Source organism: Parasteatoda tepidariorum, chromosome 10, assembly GCF_982258835.1.
Source record: "Parasteatoda tepidariorum strain Cologne lab strain chromosome 10, Ptep-v5.0, whole genome shotgun sequence".
NCBI classification, from domain to species: Eukaryota; Metazoa; Arthropoda; class Arachnida; order Araneae; family Theridiidae; genus Parasteatoda; species Parasteatoda tepidariorum.
Window position 1 is genome coordinate 41,181,187 of NC_141764.1, and position 23,321 is coordinate 41,204,507.

Below are 23,321 nucleotides of genomic sequence, written 5' to 3' on the forward strand. Positions count from 1 at the left end.
TCAGGATAACCATAGGAGGTTTTGGTGGTTTTCCACTCCATGCAAAGCAAATGCGTGATAGTTACATTAAAAAATCCTTACGAAGGAAACTTTCTTCCAACACCTGATCCAGGAGTTTCCTTGTCTTCTGGAATGGGTTCGAAATTACTAGACTACGGAGTTGAACATTAGTAGTTGTAAACATGAAAGTTGGGTGAGCTGTTCAACGATAGTTATAAAATAAAAAAGAATAAAAAATAAAAATACTAGAGATCACGTGAGCTTACAAAAAAAAAGTTAGTTTACAAAAAAAAGTAAAAAATCAATATTTAATACTCAAGTGTCAAAATGAAACATTAAATTTGTCATTTGTTAGTTTAGATATATATCTTTAAAATTAATTATTATATTTTGTCAACTCTGAAAGACAATAAAACGGGAAATAAATCTATAAATCGGAAAAGAATTCTTTCATTCAATTATTGTTATTAGTAAAGATGAGTTCAATAATTTCATCATAACAATAAAAAATAATAACGCAAGTATTCATCAATATATCGTTAAATTGCGTAAATCTGTAAAGAAAAACAGCGTAAGAAAAAGAAAATAGCTGGAGACAAAGTAACTGTTCTCGAAAAAAGTAAATTATTTTAATAAATAAATTGTTTCGTTAGTATATTTCATTTGCAAATATTATCAGAAATTATTTTCATGTAAAAGAATTTTTTATTCGAATAAAAAAAGGTTTAAAATTAGAGTTAGTAAGCTTGTCTTTAGCAAGCTAATTAAATAAGTACTATAGTCTCCTTTATTTTTTGTAATTACTATGTTATAATAAATATATACCTTCTATTTATTAACATTGGCACGTTTTTATACTTGCCTTAATTTGTGCTTTTATATTGTACAAATTTTATTTTTATTAAATAAATTTGTCTTGAAAACATTAGTTTCTATAAAATGCTTTTTTTTTAATCACTAGTATAATACTCCTTTTTTATGAGTGGTTGAGGTGTATTTTAAGAATCAAAATTAAGATTTATGCTAGTGAATAATAAAAAAAGTCACAAATACTCCAAAGTCATAAATATTTGAGACAAAAAAATCTCTTAAGGAATTAGAAGCTTTAATTTAGTAATAAATGTAATTAGTGAGACAAGAAAATGATGATTAAAATTTTTTTAATAAACTTTTTATCTGAATAACAAACAAATTCTTCCATTTATTGGGGCCAGGAACGCAAGATTTCGGAATAGCAATTGTGTAGTGCCGCTTTTTCATTTCTGCGCTTCCTCGCTCGAGCAGTAGGTTGATGCCTTTTCTGCTCAAGCTTTAAAACTGTCGGAAATGCATCGTATTCCCAACACAGATGTTTTTTTACGTACAGTAGCATTACCCGGTATACACTTGCACGGTATTCTTACACTAAAGTTTCTTAAAGCTTGAAATGCTTTTGTCCGGTATTTCCTACACTAGCATTTTCTCTAATCTGAATCATATGAAACTCATAATCACTTAAGTACAAAAGAAATTATCTCATTAACTGAAGAAAAAAAATTTAATATAATAATATAAATAAATGTTTAGTTTAATAAACTCGAAGCGACGTTATGCCTTTAAATGCATTTTGGTATTAGAAAATTAATATTTATTTTCGATATCCAGATTCTGAAATCATAAATAAAATCTTTTTGTTGTGTCTGCTCTAGGAAAAATGCAATCATCTGTCCCCTACCTTTCTCTACCAGCAAAAAGTATATGGAACAGCCCACTCTTTAAGGGAAACTGCTTGAAATTGAAGGACTAGTGCTGAACGCTTGATGTTTCGTAATTTTACGCACAGAATGCACAACGTGAAAGGGGAAGAGCATCTTATTTGTTTTGGTTTGATGTCTATGTTTACCTCATAAGTAAAGCGATCTCCGAAGCAATAAAAGAGGTTTAATTGGTTCTATTACGCAGCAAGCTTTGCTTTGTGTATTTTATTTTATTTTATAACCGTCGTTGAACAGATGACCCAATTTTTTGAGTTAACGACTATTAATGTTCAATTTCGTAGCCTTGTGAATTTGAACCCCATCCAGAAGACAAATGAACTCCTGGATCAAGTATTGGGAGATGGAACAAACCCTCAATTGCTTTACATGGAGAGGTAAACCATGAAAACCTCCTACGGTTAGCCTGATGGCAAAAGAACTCTAATCCATGATCTGTCTACCGCAGAGGATACTTTACGTCAGCACTGCGGTCGATGAAAGCCGGATGCAGAATTCGTAGAGATCAGCTATCGCTGGGATTCAAATCCGGTTCATCTCATTGGACGGCGAAAGCTCTATACTCTAAGCCAGGGGTGTCAAACTCGCGGCCCATGGGCCGCATGCGGCCCGAGATGAACATTTTTGCGGCCCAGTCAATATATCCGATGCAAAGTAAAAATAAAATAGAAATGTAAATTAGAAAGCAAACCAGCATATAAAATTATAATATATTTTATTTATAAACTATACGGATCACTTTAAATTGTACACGCGAAAATGTAAGATTCTAATTGGCTTGCGGCACCTGCCATTCCAGGAATACTGACTGCATCGTATCAAAAATACGCAGAAAAAATTTCAAATCTTAGAACTGAATTTGAAGCAAGGTTTAAAGATTTTAATTCCTTGGAAGACAAATTTTGTTTGTTTTCCTCGATTTTCTCAATAAATATAGACTCAGTACACAGTAATATGCAAATGGAAGTGATTGAGATTCAGTGCGACTCAAATTTGAACGCAAAATTCATTGAAGTGGGTGTGCCTGAATTTAACAAATATTTACCGGCAAGGTTTGAAAATACTCGATAATTGGCATAAGAAATTATTTCCAAGTTTGGAAGTACTTGTCAGTGCGAGCAATTATTTTCTGTTATGAATGGAAATAAATCTCCTGTCCGAAACCCTATTAATAACGCTCACGTTGGGTCAATTTTGAAAGTAGTCTCGGCCAATAAAATTTCTCCCGAAATAGGAAAGATGGTAGCAGAGAAGAGATGTCAAGTATCAAACAATAATTTAACTTTATGTATGTTTATTACAATGTACTATTCGAAATAAAAATATCTGTTTCTATGAACATTGATTTTTCCTTTTTTTTTTGCGGCCCACCTAAAGTTAAGCATTGTTTATTTGGCTCAAGTTAGCTTTTGAGTTTGACACCCCTGCCCTAAGCCATTACGGCTCTGCTTTGTGTATTTATTGTGAAGGGATGTTTATGGTTGGAATAGCCAGGTTGATAGGGTGATTGACCCCTGTCCAAGGAGTCCTGAATTTGATCCCAGCCGGCCGAAGACTCCCCGTGTAGTAAATGATGACTGCTGTATGTAAAATTTGTCGGGTTTCAAAATCCTCCAAGTTCCCATAACAAATCAGTACCTCTGAGGGTACTGAATTGGAGATTGATCGTTCTCTGGTTAGGGTCAAAATTGCGATCTGTGAATGATTGGGTGTATGAATGGGTCCACCCTGTAAAACAGGCTGTGACTTGTGGGTGTGGCTGAAGTCGTATTCTTGGCAATAGATGGCGTCACTGATAAATAAAAAACGCATCCTCTGCTTTAAATTTCCACAATTTTACCAGGCAGGGTTGTTGGTATTGGCAAGTGGCATATTAGAAACAGCAACAACAACAAGGGACTTATATGAGGAAGAATTGCTTACATTCTGAGAGCTAAGAAGTGGCTTTTATGAGGAAAATATTTATATTTTGACTTTAACCCCGGTTAACAGTTCCCTTGTTTGACTTGTTGTCCATTTCGGACAGAATGAAATTCAACATTTTTTGATATTAATGAGGTAAGAAGAACTAGTGCAAATTGTTGCTCAACTATGAAAGATTTATTAGTCTAGACTTTTTTTAAGCACTCAAGCGTGTAGTTTCGATTGTTTAATTTATTACTTCCATTTTTGTAGTTTCAGTTGATTTCTTATAATCACTTGTTAACATTAAAACTAAACGTTATACATGCTATAAGAGCATTGAATTGTCTTTAGTTTAGTATAGTTAAACTTTTGCTTGCGCACATATCTCGAGTGACTCATCTTCCCTAACATGAATTACGTCTTTAGGGTGAAAAGGGGGAGTAGCCCAAAGTTATATTAGTTATATATGAAGCTGCAAATTTTTTAAAATTAAATTATTATTTGACAAAAGTAAATGTCTAATTAGTTTAAATTGGGTTTATAATAAATGTACTGCTACTCTTAATAGACTTCCTTATCTTCTAACTCCTTCAATATTGCGAGCTCAGTGTTTAAATATTAAAATATTGTAGTATTTTGATTAAATATATAGCAAACTTTTTTCCATATATTCCAGCTAGTTTTACACATTTTTATAATTACTTGTCTTTACCAGCCTGTTCTGATCCATGCTCAGAGCAATTAACAAAGTTCTATAGTTTTTTTCCTAAAATATTATATGTTTGAAATTAAACATACCAAACTTTCGCTCACTGAAATGTAGTATTTTAATTAAAAATAATAAAAAAAGTTATTAATTTTGACTAATAATATGTGTAATTATTGATTATGGCAAACTCTTTTGTCACTTTCGAAACACACTTTATAATTAGTATCCAGATTACATTTTTGTTGAAAACAATACTGATCCAAAAATTGAAGAGTTTCGTACAAAATATTTTTGAAGTTTATAAATGTATTCAAAGAAGCATTAAATATCACAGATTTTTAACTACTTGAAACTAACAATATTTTAACTACTTTTAAATACAGGTTACAACCAGTGCTATATTTTTATAATCTAGTTCAGTTAGTAAATATCAAGCTAAAATAATTAAACAAAATGCTGATATCGACAAAATAAACAATGCCCAAAAATTTATGCTAATACTCGTTCATTAGAAGAAAAAAAAATTCTTTTTCAAATAGGGATTGAAATTTTTTTTAATCACAGAAGTATCTTCATATATAGCATTGTATTAGATGATTAATCTTGAAATGTTTTTAATTAAATGTAAATATGATAAGATTACAAGAATTCATCTCATTCCTGAACATTGCATCACTTGGGATGAAGTAATAAAACCCAATAAAACAGAATAATTTTTTTATTGTTATTATGCTTGATGAACAGAAATAATAATAAAACAGCATGACATTATGATTAATTTCTCTACGAATGACAGTTTTATTGCTCTTTAAAAAAGGAAATTGCTAACTTAACAATATCAGTAATAATATGCTCCAGAAATCTTTAATTGTAAAAAATACGGTGAATAATTTTAGCAATGCATTACAATACAAGACAATTTTTTTCTTTCTAACTTTTTTACGAAAAGGAGAAATAATTTCTAATAATTGCTTTCGCTAACACTTTTCTAATAATAACTTAATAACGTTTATTTTAATTCTCTAATAATCTGCGAAGTCAAATTATTTTATTTCCATTTTCTTTTAGAAAGACAAAATTAGTTTTTATGATAAATAAAACGCATAACATTGCTGCTGTGATTTTATTTATAGTTACGTGATTATTATTATATTTTTTGTTTAAATTGCGAGCTATTTCTCATAAGCTGATTTAGAGAAGTTTTATTTACTTTTATTTTTAGACACTTGTACAGAGGAAACCTTTATTTAAATATCAAGATGTAATAGTCAGAAAATATCGATATTTCTGATATATCCGGAAATGTATTAATTTAATTAATAATTATACTATTTTAACACTGAACAGAAATATTCGTCCATATTAAATTTAATTGTATTCACTGTAATTATTTTAATTGAAACGACTCGCAATATTTTGTATTCGAAATTTGTGATCGATATTTTATTTCAGTGATGGTGATATAAACTTATTCGATATTTTTCGTTGTCGATAATAATCACGCTATCCATTTGGTATTAATTGTAGTCAATAATAAATGCAATATTATCATATTCGATATTTATCATTGTATGTAAAAATCGAGATAGTGTTCTACTGGATATCGATCGTTTTGAATCTGTTTTTAATATTATCCTATTCAGTATTTTTCGCTGTCCATTATGATTGCGCAAATATCATATTTTGCATACGATAAACTTGTGACTTGGTTAGATAAGATGTAACATAAGAATAGCTTTTTCTAAAAAGAGAAATCGTTATAATGGTGTTTCTAAAATATTATTATTTTACATTGAATCTATAAAACCATCAACTTTAATAGACATGCTATACGTTCATTCATATATTCTACTTCAAAAATATTTAATGACTGCGAATTCTGTAGCTCTTGCACTTTTTTTTATTAATTTTTCTTTTCATGGGAAGTTTTTCCTTAAATAATACTAAATATTTAAAATATCATTGTTTAATCTTCTTACTTATATATTTATTTTTATTCCTTCAGTCGCTGCAATAGATAAATATATATATATATATATATATATATATATATATATATATATATATATATATATATATATATATAAATGGACTATAAAGCGTGTAGCGAAATCAGATCAACTTACATGGATCAATCTGCTCTATAGTCAATTTTTCAAGTTGATCTGATTTCGCTACTCGCTTTATAGTCCATTTTAATACTGTTTTTTCCTTTTATTTTATTTCATTTTCTGTTTTTACATGTTATTTTTAATTATTTTTACTTTTTGTGTTCTATTTTATTTGTTGTAATTTTTATAAAAAAGTTTCTTGAGTGCTCCTCACACTATTGTATTAATATATTTTGCTTTGGCTTTATTGATACAACATCAGAAAGCACTCTGTTTTGCGGATATAATCGTGTGGGCTGATGAAAAGATTATATCTTTTTTTTTCCCGATCTTTTAAATAAAATTTCATCCTTTTTTTTTCCTTAAAAAAAAACTGTTTGCTATTTTTTTACTTATTATTTCCCCCCCCCTTTTTTTTTCTTCTTCATATGTCTATAATTTTTCTTTGTTTCATCCTACATTTTGCCGGCTAATATATATATATATATATATATATATATATATATATATATATATATATATATATATATATATATATATATATATATATATATATATATATATATATATATATATATAGATAGATAGATAGATAGATAGATAGATAAATAGATAGATAGATAGATAGATAGATAAACATTACATTTTTCATTCCAAAAATAGAATTTTATATAGAAAGAATCGTCAATTTTTCAAGACAGCAAAAAGCTTCAGGATTATATAGAATATTTTTGGATCGAAGGAAAAGTTAAATTGAATTCAGAAATCCGACGCTAAAATGCTCTAAAAATGTTCGTACACTGAGAAAAAAGCATGATAAAATCTACCAGAACACGGCGAAATATATCGCATTTCTGCTCTATTGGAACACCGAAGAACTGGGAAATTTTTACCAAAGCTTTTTAGTAATGATTTTGTTAAAATTAACAATAAAGTTCATAATAGTTTCATAATATGTGATAAAATTTAGCAAGTGTGGTAAATTCCGTAATTTTATCATGTTATCTTAAAACGAGGCATAAAAAACCTTTTATTTAGTTAAGAGTACTTTTCAAATGTGTATTTTTTACTCAATGTATGGTATTAAGAACTATAATTTTAAAAAACTTGAATTTTCGGTAAACTGTTACCATAGGATAGGGAAAATTACCAGTCGAATGGTTTAAAAGCCGTATATTTTTGTTTTATTAACCGAAAGCATCATTACCATACAGTAGAAACGTCATTTCCATATAGTATTTTAATTTTACCAGAATTCTTTTTTAAAATATTGAATAAAATAAAGTTTCAAAAAATTTAAGATACTTTGTTTAACACACAAATAAATAAGGTAGTTACACATTTGGTTAAAAATAAAAACGTATAGCAAACGTAGAAGAAAATGTAAAAATATGTTTTGATCATAATAAAAATAATGATGCTTTTGAAGCAGGAAGAATTTACTTTTTGTGATATAACAGCACAGTAGCATACAATTTAAGCTAATATAGAAGTAAATCTCTCGTTTCGAAAGAAATAGAAATCTTTTTATTCAACAGTTTTTAATCCAAAGCTTCTTACATTACTAAAGTTTTATGGCTTTAAAATTCTTTCCTTTGAATTTCGTTTTTAAATAAAGGACAGTTCTTTAAATAAGAGACAGACGTTTTTAAATAAAAACAATGAAACAGAAAAATAACGAGTTTAGAAATATTTCAACTTTAGAAAACAATACAAATCTCGAATATTTCATCTAAAAGGATTTATAACTTCTTTTATAGTTCACTTTTGTTTCTCATAAAAATTGGATTTTGGAGAGTAAAATAAAAGGTAAAAGTAAATCTAATCGAAGATTTAAAAAGGCAAAGTTTCCTCTTTAGGTATCTAGTTAAACATTAAATTTCTTTATATAACTTTAGATTTATAAAATAAATCTATGTCTTTTTTGAAGTAAATAAAAGTGTATATGTTTTCCCGATTCTCAAGAAGATTTGTAGCTGATGCAAAAATCCTTTAATTTTTAATAAAGTGTTTAGGTTTTTGATAAATATTATTAATTACGCTATTCGTTAAAAATTTAGAATTACTTAACAGTATTACGGAACAGAATACTTAACAGAATTAACGAAACAGCACATAAGTCTTATTGATTTTTCGGATGCATTTCAATTTCTTAGAGCCTTAACGTAGTATCCATGTGATATTATTATCGTCGCGTTTAGGTGTTACTTAGATTGGCATCTTTATCAAAATGTCCAAGAGAGTTGTCTTATTAAAAAATATCATGATCTAGGCAATGACTGTTTCTGTGCATTTAAATTTACCTTGTGGAAATTCCTGAATTCCTTGATTGTCTAACTGAAAATTACAGTCACTATCAAAATACCGGAGTTTGTCTGGACTTTAACAGTATGTTTTATGGTTTAAAGCAGTTTGATGGTTTAATTCATCAAGCAACTGATGGTTTAATTCATCCAAATCATAAATGAATTAAACCATCAGTTCAAATCATAGTTTTTGCCGTACAGTTTTGCTTACCATGCAATAAATTTACCTCTTCTCAAACCATTTTACGATTATTTTCCGTACTTGTATTTATTTTTAGCAGTTATTTTAAGGTTTTGATTGTCGTATAAACAAAATTGTAATTCTGTTTTATTATCTTATTTATTGGAATAGTTGAGTGCTTAGTGGAAAATGCCAAGCAAGCATAATTGAAAACTCATCTTTGAACTTACAAAAACTTTTATTAAGCAAGAAATAAAATAAATTAAATTGCACATCACATACATTTCTGGGAAACATAACCTACGAGAGAGAAAGAGAGAGATGTGGTGATAGGTTCGAATCCCAATGAGGACAAATCGATAAAAAATTCTGCTCCCGGCTCGCACCGACCGAAATGTTGACAGAAAGTACACCGAAGAGCCATTACATTATGACCACCCTCCATCTATAACAATGGGCTCGCCCAGGTTTTCATGGTTTCTCGCCCAGGAACAATGTTTTCATGGGGCACATTAGGACCCATAATACTCATAGAACAATCCCTGATGTCTGTAAGCTACTTGAACATAGTTGCAGACCAGGTTCACCCATTCATGGCAACAGTTTTTCCTGCGGGGGATGGTGTTTACCAACAGGATAATGCACCATGTCATAAGGGTCGAATCGTCATGGATTGGTTCGAGGAACATTCCAGTGACTTTCAAGTCATGTCTCGGCCCCCAAATTCACCTGACCTTAATCCAATAGAGCACATGTGGTCCTACTTGGAAAACCAAATTCGTGCTACCACGCTACCCCCTCGCAATGTGAGGGAATTGCAGGACCAGTTGGTGAGCGCTTGGTACCAGATACCTCAGACTACCTATAAGCACCTTGTGGAATCAATGTCACGGTGGGTGCTAGCAGTTTTGAGGGCTAAAGGTGGTCCTATATGTTATTAGCAGGGTGGTCATAATCTAATGGCTCTTCGGTGTATGTATTTAGTGCAAGTACTGATTTACTTAGTAATTTTTCCAGAGAAAGCTTGTTTTGGTGTAGTATATAACTAATCTGACCACGGATTTTCTGAGTAGTTTTTATAGAGGAAACTTATGCTTGTATTTAAAGAAGAACTGTAGTGACTTTGGATTTACTTTTTCAGTTTCATGGTTTTGCATAACCAACCCAGCTGCCAGTTGCCCAGCTGTCAGCCAAAAAATTGTAACGCAATTTTTTATTCAGCGTATGGAAGAATTTCACATTCGGAAAAATATGGTTTATCACTATATTGCCTTGAGCTTTCAAATTCATTTAATGTGCTAATTACTAAAACTTTTACTAAAATATATATACTATTTTAGATAGTAGTTAAACATTTGAGCAGAATGTTTCTTTATAATTATCTTTTTCACATTTAATAAACTGAATTTATTTTCTTGCGATTTACTAAAACTGGTGCAAAAAATCGTAATTGGTAGGTTGTAACTTGTCAAAAAGTCACTTTTTTTAATCCATCTAAATCTTATAACTTCCAACTTTTTAATATTTCCAACTTTTTTTTTAGGAATTCGATACAAAGATACCTAGATCTGTGAGATTAAATCAAACAAAATTTCATAGAAGAAACTAGAACCTACAATATCAAGTTAAACATAATCAAAAACAGTATTATATCGGAGAAAATTTAAGATGAGAGAAAAAGAGGAACTAAACTTAGTGGTCGAAAAATGTGCCTTATCAGCTTTTGTGTAAATACATTTGATAGGCAAGTGTTATTTTAGAGTAAAATATTTTATTTTTAACGATATATTTTTCAAAAAACTGTATTTGAAATTAAATAGTGATATAATCTTGTATTTTTTTAAATAATCTTTATAATTTAAATTTGTACATTTAATTTAATATTTACATTCTTAATATTTCTAAATTATTTTAGTATTTATAAATAGCAAAGTGGTACTGTCCAATTGCATCAGAAAGGACCTGGGTTCGAATCCCGGGCAAGGCATGGATGTTTCTTTCTCTCTCTGTGTGTTCTATGTCCTTTCTCCTTTGTGTGTGAATGTGACCCGCCCTATAAACGGGTTGTGGTTGCGTGAATGGCGGGGCGGAAGTAGAATTTCTGGCCATAGATGGCGCCACTGAAAAACAGGAACAGTCGCACCCCCACTGCCTAAACAGGCAAACGACAAAAAAAAAATAGCAAAGTTATCAGTAAGCAAAAAATATGTTTGAGAATATTTTCTGCATTTAAAAAAATTCTGGTTGAAAATTTCCGACTTTTAGGTTGCCGGTACCGACAATCCATTTTTGTCGGAACATGTTCCGGAACAAAAAATCTGATATACCACGTACCATGATTTTTAAAGTAACAATTACCGTAAAATCACCTAATCACTCATTTATTACATATTACTCAAATTACAGTATATTTTAAGGTAAAAGAGGATTTTTAAGTATGATGAATTTAATAGAAAAAATGACGGCATTTCATATCATAATTTGAACTGGAATTTTTTTACTGTGTGTTTTTAGGAGGCCTTTCAAGTAGGTTTTTTAAATTAAAAAAAAGAACAATCTTAATTTTTCAGTTAGAGTTTGATGAGTTCAAAGATTTTTAAAGAGGAAAAGGGATTCAGACAATGATTCAGCGATTCGGATTTACTTTTAAATTTTTTATTTTTTACTAATTACACCGAAGAGCCATTACATTATGACCACCCTCCATCTATAGCAATGGGCTCGCCCAGGTTTTATAGTTTCTCGCCCAGGAACAATGTTTTCATGGGGCACTTTAGGACCCATAATCCTCATAGAACAATCCCTGACGTAGCTACTTGAACATAGTTGCAGACCAGGTTCACCCATTCATGGCAACAGTTTTTCCTGCGGGGGATTGTGTTTACCAACAGGATAATGCACCATGCCATAACGGTCGAATCGTCATGGATTGGTTCGAGGAACATTCCAGTGACTTTCAAGTCATGTCTTGGCCCCCAAATTCACCTGACCTTAATCCAATAGAGCATTTGTAGTCCTACTTGGAAAACCAAATTCGTGCTGTCTCGCTACCCCTTCGCAATGTGAGGGAATTGCAGGACCAGTTGGTGAGCGCTTGGTACCAGATACCTCAGATTACCTATCAGCACCTTGTGGAATCAATGCCACGGCGGGTGCTAACAGTTTTGAGGGCTAAAGGTGGTGCTACATGTTATTAGCAGGGTGGTCATAATGTCTTCGGTGTATATAGTAATAAGAACTATAATTTTGAAAACCAAAATTTCTGGTAAACTGTTATAAGAACGGTAAAATTACGAAATGAATAATTTAAATACCGTATATTTTGGTTTTATTTAACTGAATTTTGTTTTTTTGTTTCATTACCATATAATGCTGCAATTTTATCAGAATTTTTTCGTGGTGTGAGTATAGATGCTCTGGATTTGCCCCGATACCATCATAAATCTATGTTCTTTTTGAATAACATTTTTTAGAGGTGAATGTTTAGTGGCTGGGTGGCGCAGTTGGTTTGTCGTCGGCCTTCTGAGCCCATGTCGGATGTAAAAGATCCCTGGAGTGCCATATTGGCTCTTGGCATTTCCGGCAAAATTAAATTCTTAATGCACTTTAGCATCCAAATAGAGTCTCGGTGCTGCCATCTAGTGTGGCAGAAACTAGACGTCCAAATTAACATGACCAACGGTATCTCATCCATCGTGGTGGTTCTGAAAGAGAGGATACCACCTCTGAGAACGCACTGGGTCTGCTCATCGGCAAGACCGATTGTGCAGCTCATTGGAAATTAAAAAAAAAAAATGTTTTAGATTTTCTCATGGCTTTTTTAATGATTTAATTAAATTTCTGATTTACTTTTGAAAAAAAAGTGTTTTTAAATAAGTTTTTATTTCGTTGGATATTCCTCATATATATTGTTTTTTTTTCTTCTTAAATTTAAGATACAACTTTATTGGAGTATCATATCACTATCACATTAATCACCTTCTGTTTTACCAGGAAAACCTCGACTTATTACATTTAAACATTTAATACAAACTTAGTACACGTATAAAATAATTTCCGCAAATGAAGCTTAATCTTTTTTTTATTATCAGAATGTTACTTTTTTTAGTAAATTAAACAGCACTAAATATTTTATTAAAATCTTTGATAAATATTGGTTCAAGACGTTTAATTCCTCAATAAATGCATGTTTCTGAGGTCGTTGTACTGATATATTAAGGTACAACAAAAGATTTATCGAATGAATAAAAGAAGAATCTATCGATCTGTTATTCTCCAAATTCTCCTCGAAACTTCCTTTTAGTGATGGTCCATCATCGGAACTGTCAATTATCTTAGGAATAATTTATAGCAGAGAAAAGCTTGTTGATTTCGTATATTGATTAACCAAGGAAATGGTTTATTTTTTGCCATTGCGATCTGCCATCAATCGATACACGTTGAGGGATACAGTAAAAAAAAGTTAAATGTACTTTAATATTTTATAATGCTGTTTAAATCGATCTTAATCATTTACTTAAATCCTACATCTAATGAAGACAAGGGTTGTTTTTCCATGGAATATTGTCATTTCTCATGAATAAATTATGTGAATTCTAGGCTTGGAAACGGAAAACTACATTCGCCAAAAAGTACAGAATTCAATAATAGGATTTCAGTATTGAGAGGATTTGAAAAGGGGGATATTCGAAAAGAATGATTTCCCCCAATGTTATTCCGTTGCCAATTTTTTATATTTATATGAAAAATATTTAATGGATAGACAGGATTAAGTATATCCCTGAGTTTAAAATTCGTAAGTTACGCTGCAGCAGCCGCCGTTTTGTGTCTTCAACTTTAAATTGAATTCTTTGTTACGTGAAAACTTTTACACTTAGAAAAGATAAATTATGGTAGGTAAAAAGATTTACAAGGAGAACGATGGAATAAAAAAATTGGTATTCGGTAATCAGTTAGAGAATTATTAACTTTTAAATTTGTAGTAAAAAATATTATGTGGGCCACTCTACCGTCCAAAAAATGCATTTGTTTACATTAAATTTTATATTAAAAGAACTTTAAAAGTAGACATTTGTATTAAAAAATATTCTTTGCTTAATAATTACGCATGATTAATAAAATTTTATTTGCTTTTCATGATAAATATGGACATTTTCTGACGAAACAGCGTTTAAGAGGTAGGAATGCAAGCAATCATAGGAATTAGTCAGCGAATCCTCCTATTTGTACTAAACTATAAAAAAATATTGTTAAAAATATTATTATTCCTCCCATTTATTGAAAAAAATTGAAAAATAAATAAATAATAAATTAAGAAAACTATTACATTTGTTACATTTTAAATTGATAAACAATGGAAGAAACTAGGATATACTCTGTATGCTATGTTCTTGCTGCTTATGATCAAGAGCAAGCTTTTAAATTAAAAAAAAGGAAGAAAATTACAATGTTAAGCTACATGAAGAACAGGCAGCATTCTAAAACTTTTAGTCATAATAAAAAAACGGTTTATAATTTTACAATTGCAAGCTATCATCAATTAAAATGTTCGATCACAAAAAAAAAAAAATATTTATACGTATTTTAACACCATTTAACTTCCTAATTGTATTTAAAAAAAATCATAAAGTCGAGCGACAGCTAGGTTGTTGATTGAAGGGGGCTACCAAGGTTACTGTTTTACAATTTTGAAATCAAACACATCCTTGCAGCAATGTGATAATGATTGTGCATCGGCCACATTTATCTCCCTGATAAACTGATAATACCCATAGCTCTTAAACCAGGTCGTTTTTTATGCAGCCATTGAGCATGAAACCATAGTGTTATACAGTAACAGATCAGTGCCTTTACCACTGCGCCATCTCGTGTCCATAATTCAGATGGCATAAATTTAAAACAAAAATAAATACATCCAGTATCTGACATTCTAATGATACATACACCGAAGAGCCATTACATTATGACCACCCTCCATCTATAACAATGGGCTCGCCCAGGTTTTCATGGTTTCTCGCCCAGGAACAATGTTTTCATGGGGCACATTAGGACCCATAATCCTCATAGAACAATCACTGACATCTGTAAGCTACTTGAACATAGTTGCAGACCAGGTTCACCCATTCATGGCAACAGTTTTTCCTGCGGGGGATGGTGTTTACCAACAGTATAATGCACCATGTCATAAGAGTCGAATCGTCGAGGAACATTCCGGTGGCTTTCAAGTCATGTCTTGGCCCCCAAATTCACCTGACTTTAATCCAATAGAGCATTTGTGGTCTTACTTGGAAAACCAAATTCGTGCTGCCATACTACCCCCCCCCCCCGCAATGTGAGGGAATTGCAGGACCAGTTGGAGAGCGCTTGGTACCAGATACCTCAGACTACCTATCAGCACCTTGTGGAATCAATGCCACTGCGGGTGCTAGCAGTTTTGTGGGCTAAAAGTGATCCTACATGTTATTAGCAGGGTGGTCATAATGTAGTGGCTCTTCGGTGTATAACAAAACAAATTTCTGTAGCTCTGGATCAAATGACAGTAAAAAGTACACGCACTCAGGTTTCTTTTTACCGTAAAATCAATTTTTATGGAAACATGTAAAAGAACAAAAAATTTGCTTATAACTGTAATAATTATACTATGGAAATAATTACAGTAAAATCACTAAATTGCTTTAAATAATTAAATATTACTGTTAAATATAATGGTATAATATTTTTTCCGATAACAATTTCTTTTATAGTGCAATGGATTTTACGAATGATGCACACGAAATTCAATTACTTTATATCGTAATTTGATCCGGAATTTTTTTAGAGTGTGCTGGTTATGCAATGAATTGAATGAGGGGCTTAGTGTCACAAAGAGCGGAGAACATGTTGAGTCAAACTATTCGAATTGATATCGATCAGTAAGTGAAATAATTTGTAATGAAAAAAGGACTACGCTTATTACTAGCGTACCATCAATTTATATGTACTATCCCAAAAAATATTTAAGCATGTTTTAACGCTATTAAAAATCTTAATACGATGGGAGTATAAAAACTTAGGATAAGTAATTGTCAAAAATCAGATGAAATTCGCTAGTATTACCCTAGGCAAATTAAGCGAACAAGCCAAGTAATAAAATAAATAAATAAAAACAAGAGAAAAGATTTACAGAGGTGCCTTGTGCTATGTATGTTATAGAAATAGCCTTTGGTTGCTAATGTGTTTGAAAATTACTTAATGCTGAAAAAAAGGAGGAAAACTTGCTTGCACAGGATTGAGAGGTTACTATCACATAATAAAATGTATAAGTATTAGTTTCCATTTGTCAAGTTTAATAGTATTAATATCATTCGCATTTTTGGTTTATTGGTTTTATTATATGATTTCTTATAATTGCTCTTAAATTTACTCATCCTTCAAACTTTTAGAAATATTTAGCTCTGAGATAGACAAGACAACATCATCAACTCTTAAACTCTATTGATTAATTCTAATCCTTTCTGCTTTTAAATTTTGAAAATGTTTTTCCGATTATTTATACAATTACTCATGGAGAAAGAAATTTTGGTAAATTTACCATTAAAAAAAATAATAAAAACCAAAATATACGGTATTAAAACCACTTACTTGGGGCAATTTTTCCATTTATATGGTAACGGTTTACCAGAAATTGTGATTTTCAAAATTATAGTTCTTATTACCACACATTTAGTAAAAAATACAAAGCTGAAAAGCAAATTTAACCGAATAAATGGTTTTTATGCCGTAATCCATATGATGATACCTCCGTAGCATGATAAAATTACCAAGTTTGTCCACATTTACCGAATTTTATTACAAATTATAAGACCATATTCTACTGTTAATTTTGCCAAAATCATTTACCAAACGTCTCTCATTTACTTCAGTAAAAATACCGCTTCACTAAAATACCAGTAAAAATACCGAGTTTTGTAATATTCCCAAGAGCCCGGAAAATGGTAAAATTTACAATATTCATGTAGTTTTGACCATGTTTTTTTCCCTCAGTGTTACAAACTTCGCTGTAAAACTTGTAATTGTTCCTTCTTTTAATATTTTTAATTCATTAATTTTCTTACAACCGTTTATCTCTACTCATTAATCTCAATAACTCCGATCATAAATAGATTCCAATTTTTAATTACTGTTTGTTTTATGATTTCAATGAAATGTAAGCAATAACTATCATTTGGGTTTTATAGCAATCATTAAGTTATTTCTTTGTAACTACAATATAACTATTTTAATCGGAAACAATAGTGTAATTAAGCACCGCAAATCATCGTTTTATAAGAATTTGTTTAATATTCGAGAAAATATTTCAAATATCTCCAATTGGAATTATATCTTTTAACCAGAAAACAGTGAGATAGCAAAAGTATTTTAAAATAACATAATTAAAGAATTATTAAATAGTTAATTAATTTCAGTTTCATTTAAAACGTGTTTGCGAATAAGATAAGCTATACTTTGTTTTGAAATGAAGTTTTCAAAAAGAATGAGCAAAAATATTTTATTTTCATTAGCTCATCGTTCTTTCATTTTCATTATTAAATTTTTAACAAAGTGTTTTCATTATGAAAGCACAAGTATTTAATGGCAAAACTTATTTTTATCCTCGAATAACAAAGAAATGCAAATGTTAAGCCGAAATAATTCTGTCACCACTTACATTAATTATTTACTTTCAAAACAATTTAGTTAATTTTATTCCTTTGGAGTTAAGAATATTACGCAAATAATTTATACATTTGCGTGTGTTTATTTCGTCAGAGGCATTTTACGGATACATTTTAAATGATTTTTTTATTGTAATAAACTTTTAATGGAGCTTTTGTTGACGTACTAGGTTAAGGTAATATTATTTCAAAATAATCATCAATACCTAAAACAACCTTAGAATGTTATAATTCATCAAAACAATTACGTTGCTATGCTTTTATTCAGCAGCTTATTTTCCTAAGTTTCATTAAAATAATATTTTCGTTATTTTGCTGTTTATTAGTTCGCTTCAAGTATAGATTAAATGCACTAAATTTTAACTTTCATTCTCCATATCGTCGCTACATGTTTTTATAATAAAGCTTAAGTATATATATATATATATATATATATATATATATATATATATATATATATATATATATATATATATATATATATATATATATATATATATATATATATATATATATATATATATATATATATATATATATATATATATATATATATATATATATATATATATATATATATATATATATATATATATATATATATATATATATATATACATTTAAGTTTTGTGGAAGTTGAGGGTGAATGAAGACTAAACTCATTTTCCCTTGACAAATAAATTTACGATTGATTTAAATATTGTAACCTGCCCGAATTTTTGTTGTTTTAAAGTTTATTTGCTTGTTGAAGATAATGCATATTTGTATCTCTGATATGCACAGTTGATTCTTTTTAAACGTATTTGGTGTGGTCAATTCAATATAATCAGTAAGTTTCAATAATTCGCATGAGTTTCAGTGGCTCAGTGGTTTTTTTCAAATGATCAGAAAACCAATCATCGATTAAACCAAATATAACAAAACAATTATTTAATAACAGAGGAAGAATAAAACTTTTTCCGTTCATATAGTAATAGTTTATTGCAAATTCAGGTTTTCAAAATTATAGCTCTTGCAGCCCCACAGTGTGTAAAAATAACAAAATTGAAAAATAAATTTTCGAATAAGTGGTTTTTATGCCATGCTTTAAAGTATCATGATAAATTTACAAAATTTTATTACACACTATCAAACCATGTAGTATAATTAATTTTATCAAAATCATTAACAAATTGCTTCGGTAATGATTACCGAGCTTTTTAGCTTTCCCATAGAGTCAGAAATACGGTTGGTTTTACCATATTCTGGTAGTTTTGGCTATACTTTTTTTTTTATCTCAGTGTGGTAAAAGTTATATTAAATATGATTTGTTGTTCGGCGTTCTCTTGTAGTAAAACTTGTTTAATGTCATGTAAGGATTCCAAGTTTGCAATGATGGATTTGCTTACTACGTTAATGATGTGGAACTACTTTCAACTTTAAGTAAAGGAGAAATATTGGGTGAAAGCCAATCCATGACAGAAGAGCATAAGTGTTAAGTGCAATGCTTCATACCTCTCAAGCTCACCCGTGAAACATTTATCTTAAGAGCATTTGAGCTAAATGTTGTGCTAACAGCAGATTGAAAATAAATAATACATTTTCAAAATTAATATATTCTCGAAACAAAATGTGTCTAATTATATATAGAATATACGTTTTATATATCTTCCATAGTTGCAACTTTATAATTTGTCTGCGAAAAAAGTTTTTCTGTTTTTTTTAAAATGTATGAGTACTAATTTTCACAAATTTATATAATTTTAATTCACGAATGTGGATTTGATTAAATGAAAATTTTAGCATCACAATTATAAGTTTTAAAAATAAATATAAACTTTAAATATTATTTGGAATTTTTTCTACATAGCAGCAAAACACATAAAAACGTCTAATTTTGCTTTGCGGAAGCAGGGCTGCTTCTCATAAAAATGTTCTTAAGAACAATACTTATTGTTTGTAAGCATCGAATTGCGCTCTGACTCAAGTACATAACAAATTAGAACAAAAATATCGATTTATAGTCCTTAATCTTAATCAATGTGCCACATAAATTACAAAAGTTTTTCAGAAGTCTTTCTAATTTTTGGATTTTAGAAAAAAAATGCAAAATGTAAAATCATCTATCCCTTTTCGAAGAAGATATTGTCCTTTTCTGAACCTTAGTTGTATTGGCATATTTTTTATCACATTTATTACTCATTTTGAGAGATGTATAAAGTATACATATAATGTTAAATAAGTATAAGGGAAGACGTAAGTATAATATGAGATTAAATAGTTTACTTCCATCTTTTCACCATTGAGAAACCCAAACTTTTGATAGCTTTGCTGACTAAACTATACGAATAATATTATTCAGATTGCAGTTGTGGTATTCAACTTTATAAAAAAAAAAATTGTATACTTATTCGAACGAAGAATGTTTTTGTCGGACAACGTAACTTACATCATCGCCTGCATTAATCAATTAGCATATTTAAAGTGGGACAAAAATTAATAAAAACATATCATTAAAATTGCTTATTAGATAGTGAAAATCTTTTCGTCAAACGAAAGGTTATTTACATTTTTCTTCAGTTTATAAATTTTATGCAGTTTGAATTCAAGGAAAATTAATAATTATTGAAAATTAAGTTGAAGAATTTATTATTCTAAATATACATTAATTTGTTTAATTTAATCAACAAATAGTTTAAAAAGTAATTAAGGAATCATCGCCATTTATAGAATCATTCCATTTTTCACTTCAAAATACTATTTGTGAGTAAAAATAACTTATCAATGCATTTTTTGAGTGGGAAGTTATTTTAAAATATTAAATTCAAAGTTTAAAAATTAAAAATTTGGTATAATTGCTAATAATAGATCCTTGGTCACTTTAAAATGTCAATTTTGAATAAAATAAGACAAATGGAGGCATTTTTTTTGGTTTAAAGATATTCTAAAATAATTAATTGTAAGTTTAAATGTAATTGAAATTTTAAATGTAAAATGTAGTTTTAAAACCTAACTCTAACATATTTACTTGGAAAATATAAATAAGGATTTCTCCTTTAGGAGACATCACCCATTTACATCATAAGAAACATTATCATTAACTGCAATCTATATATTTTTGTGATAATATTTTAAAACTCTATAAGAGTTTTAGAGTAAAATATTTCCATTATCTATAATGTCCTTATTCATTTATTAATAAAATAATTAATTTATTAAACCATCTAATGTGACATTAATAGTAACCATTTTACTTCACAAATTTAGAAGAAAATGTTGTTTATCATATATATATATATATATATCAGAGATAAAAGATCTATTTAAAGCTTATATCTAAATTAGCAAACTAGTTCCGTTTTGTCTATATATTGAAATTTCAGGTATATAAAGCAACATATATGACTATGGTATGTCTACGTATATGTCTACGCAACTATACTGGTCACTATACTTACGGTTTTAATATTAGCTTTATTTAACATTGTTAGCTTTACATAAAAGTGTTACATGACCACTTAAATCTTAACTGTTTTTCCAAAAGCATACATCACATTTAATTTAAATTTAAAAATACGCTCCAAAAATAGTATTTGTTTTTCAGTTATCTAAATAAATTTAAATTTGAATGCATAATGCTGTGGTAGCACATTATCTAAACATGCTCAATTTAAAGTTTTAATTGAAATCCTATAAATATAACTCTATTAATAATCTTGTCTGTATTCTCTTAATTTACTGTTAATCATTGTAGTGGTCGTTTAAGTATTTCAAATCAAATTGTTACCATACATTTTTTCACTGCTTATGTCGGGAATATTATAAGAAAATTAAAATCTGATTAATGAAAAAAAAAACGTTAAAAAAAAAACTTCACCGATTTGAGTAATGTAAAAAAATATAGAAGCAATGAGTCCGTATTTTCCTCTTAATTACCTCATAATACAAGTCAAAGAATCAAAAATAGATTAAATCTACTCTTATTCTCATTTTATATTAATCAAATAGTGATTTGATTAAAACTTTTGAAATTTACTTTCAGAATAGATTGGACTTGATAAGTTAAATTTTTGTATTCCAAATATTTTGTCCTTTTACGTGTAACATATATAGACAAGTATTCAAATATGAATATGTATAAAATAAAATTTTAACTATGATAAAGTTATAGTTTAGGCTAGTGGACAATGTTTCAAAATATTTAATAAAATTTTAATGAAATATGTACTAATATTATAACAAAATGAACTAAATAAACGGTTGAACTGTGTTGTGAAAGAACATATTAAGTCGTTTTTAAACATTTAACGTGTTATTGCCGTTTATAAATAAAAACCTTTTCTTAATTTTTTAAAAAAAATTTCAAAAAAATCTAAAATCGAAGTATTTTTAATGAAAAAAAAACATGTTTTTGTAAACAAATTTCTTATTTTTTTCCCTCAAAATTACGAAATTAATAATAACATTTTCTACTACTTATACTAGTTCGACACTTTATAAAGTTCCTTTTTACTGCATGAATTAATAGCAATACATAATAAATGAATTTTCTCGAATTACATTTCACGTAAAAAGAAAACTAAAATAAATTTTTCTATAACAAAAATATACTCTTAATACTTTTTATGTCACATTACGAATGAAAAAGGAAAATTTTAAAATTGTTTACCTCCAAATGGTTTCATTTGATCAATTGGCCCCTTCTCTGAAGACATTATCTCTTCTTCTTCAGGTTCTGGAGAAACCTGAGTGGGCATACAGTTTCAAAACAGAAATTTTACACCAAAACGCTTGAATTTATACAGAATCCCCCGAATAGCTAAAGCTCAACTTAAGAAGCCCTCACAGTTCATATGACGTTGTCCATATGTCAATACCAATTTTCATTGATGTATTTTCCTTAAATTGTCATTTTTAATGCCTTCTTGGTAGTTAGAATATAATTCAAAGAGTATTTGGGATGATTGGCGAGAAAAATTGGGATTGTTTGGGGAGAAAATAAAATATCACTGGCCATCGATTAGAAAGCCAGCTTGAAGTGCGGATTCGGGAATGGGATTCTTTCTGCAAGCACGCCGCCATTCACGGGGCTCAGCTCGGGTTGCTAGGAAACGCACCAAAGCGCCAAAATTCGCCGTGACGGAGTGGTTTCTGGCGTGGAGTTAAAATGATGCGAATACAAAAAAGATAGAGAAACTATAAGAAAGCTAACCGTGTCCTCGATCAATGCCACTTGTTGAAATAATTGTTATATAAAACCTATATAGTAGGAAAAAGAACTCATCTTTATGTTACTATTGAATGGACACACGTTAGGAATCATATCAATTAGATATTGGACACACTTGAGTCTAATTTTAGGAAAACAAAGTGATTGAACAGAATAATGATGTTGCAGATGCAAAAGAAATTAATTGCATTAATACTTTTTGTATTCTTTAGAAACCATATACATTAGTTATTTGAATAATTTTTGTTTCATTATATGAAAATAAAGTGATTGAATGATACTTCGGCAAAAGTCCGAAGACGAAAGATAGAAAAAGGATGAAATGAAAGAAGAGAAAAGCGAAGAAAATTAAGAAAATTAATAAGTTTTATTTGCTGTGCATCAGCAGCAAGTATATAGAACTCATAAATGAGTTTAAAATATAGAGAAAACATGGAAAAAATTACCGAATAA

The 23,321-nt window shown here is 29.3% G+C and overlaps 1 protein-coding gene across 1 annotated transcript in view; it reads right to left on the bottom strand.

The window, feature by feature from the left end:
- LOC107441513 (stomatin-2) overlaps positions 1-22,736 on the bottom strand; it is a 59,365-nt gene extending 36,629 nt beyond the window's left edge. Inside the window, exon 1 of the mRNA XM_087153111.1 lies at positions 22,308-22,736. Within this exon, the coding sequence (XP_087009237.1) occupies positions 22,308-22,395 (88 nt within the window). The 5' untranslated portion in view covers positions 22,396-22,736. The remainder of the gene's footprint in view (positions 1-22,307) is intronic.
- Between the last annotated feature and the right edge of the window lie 585 nt (positions 22,737-23,321).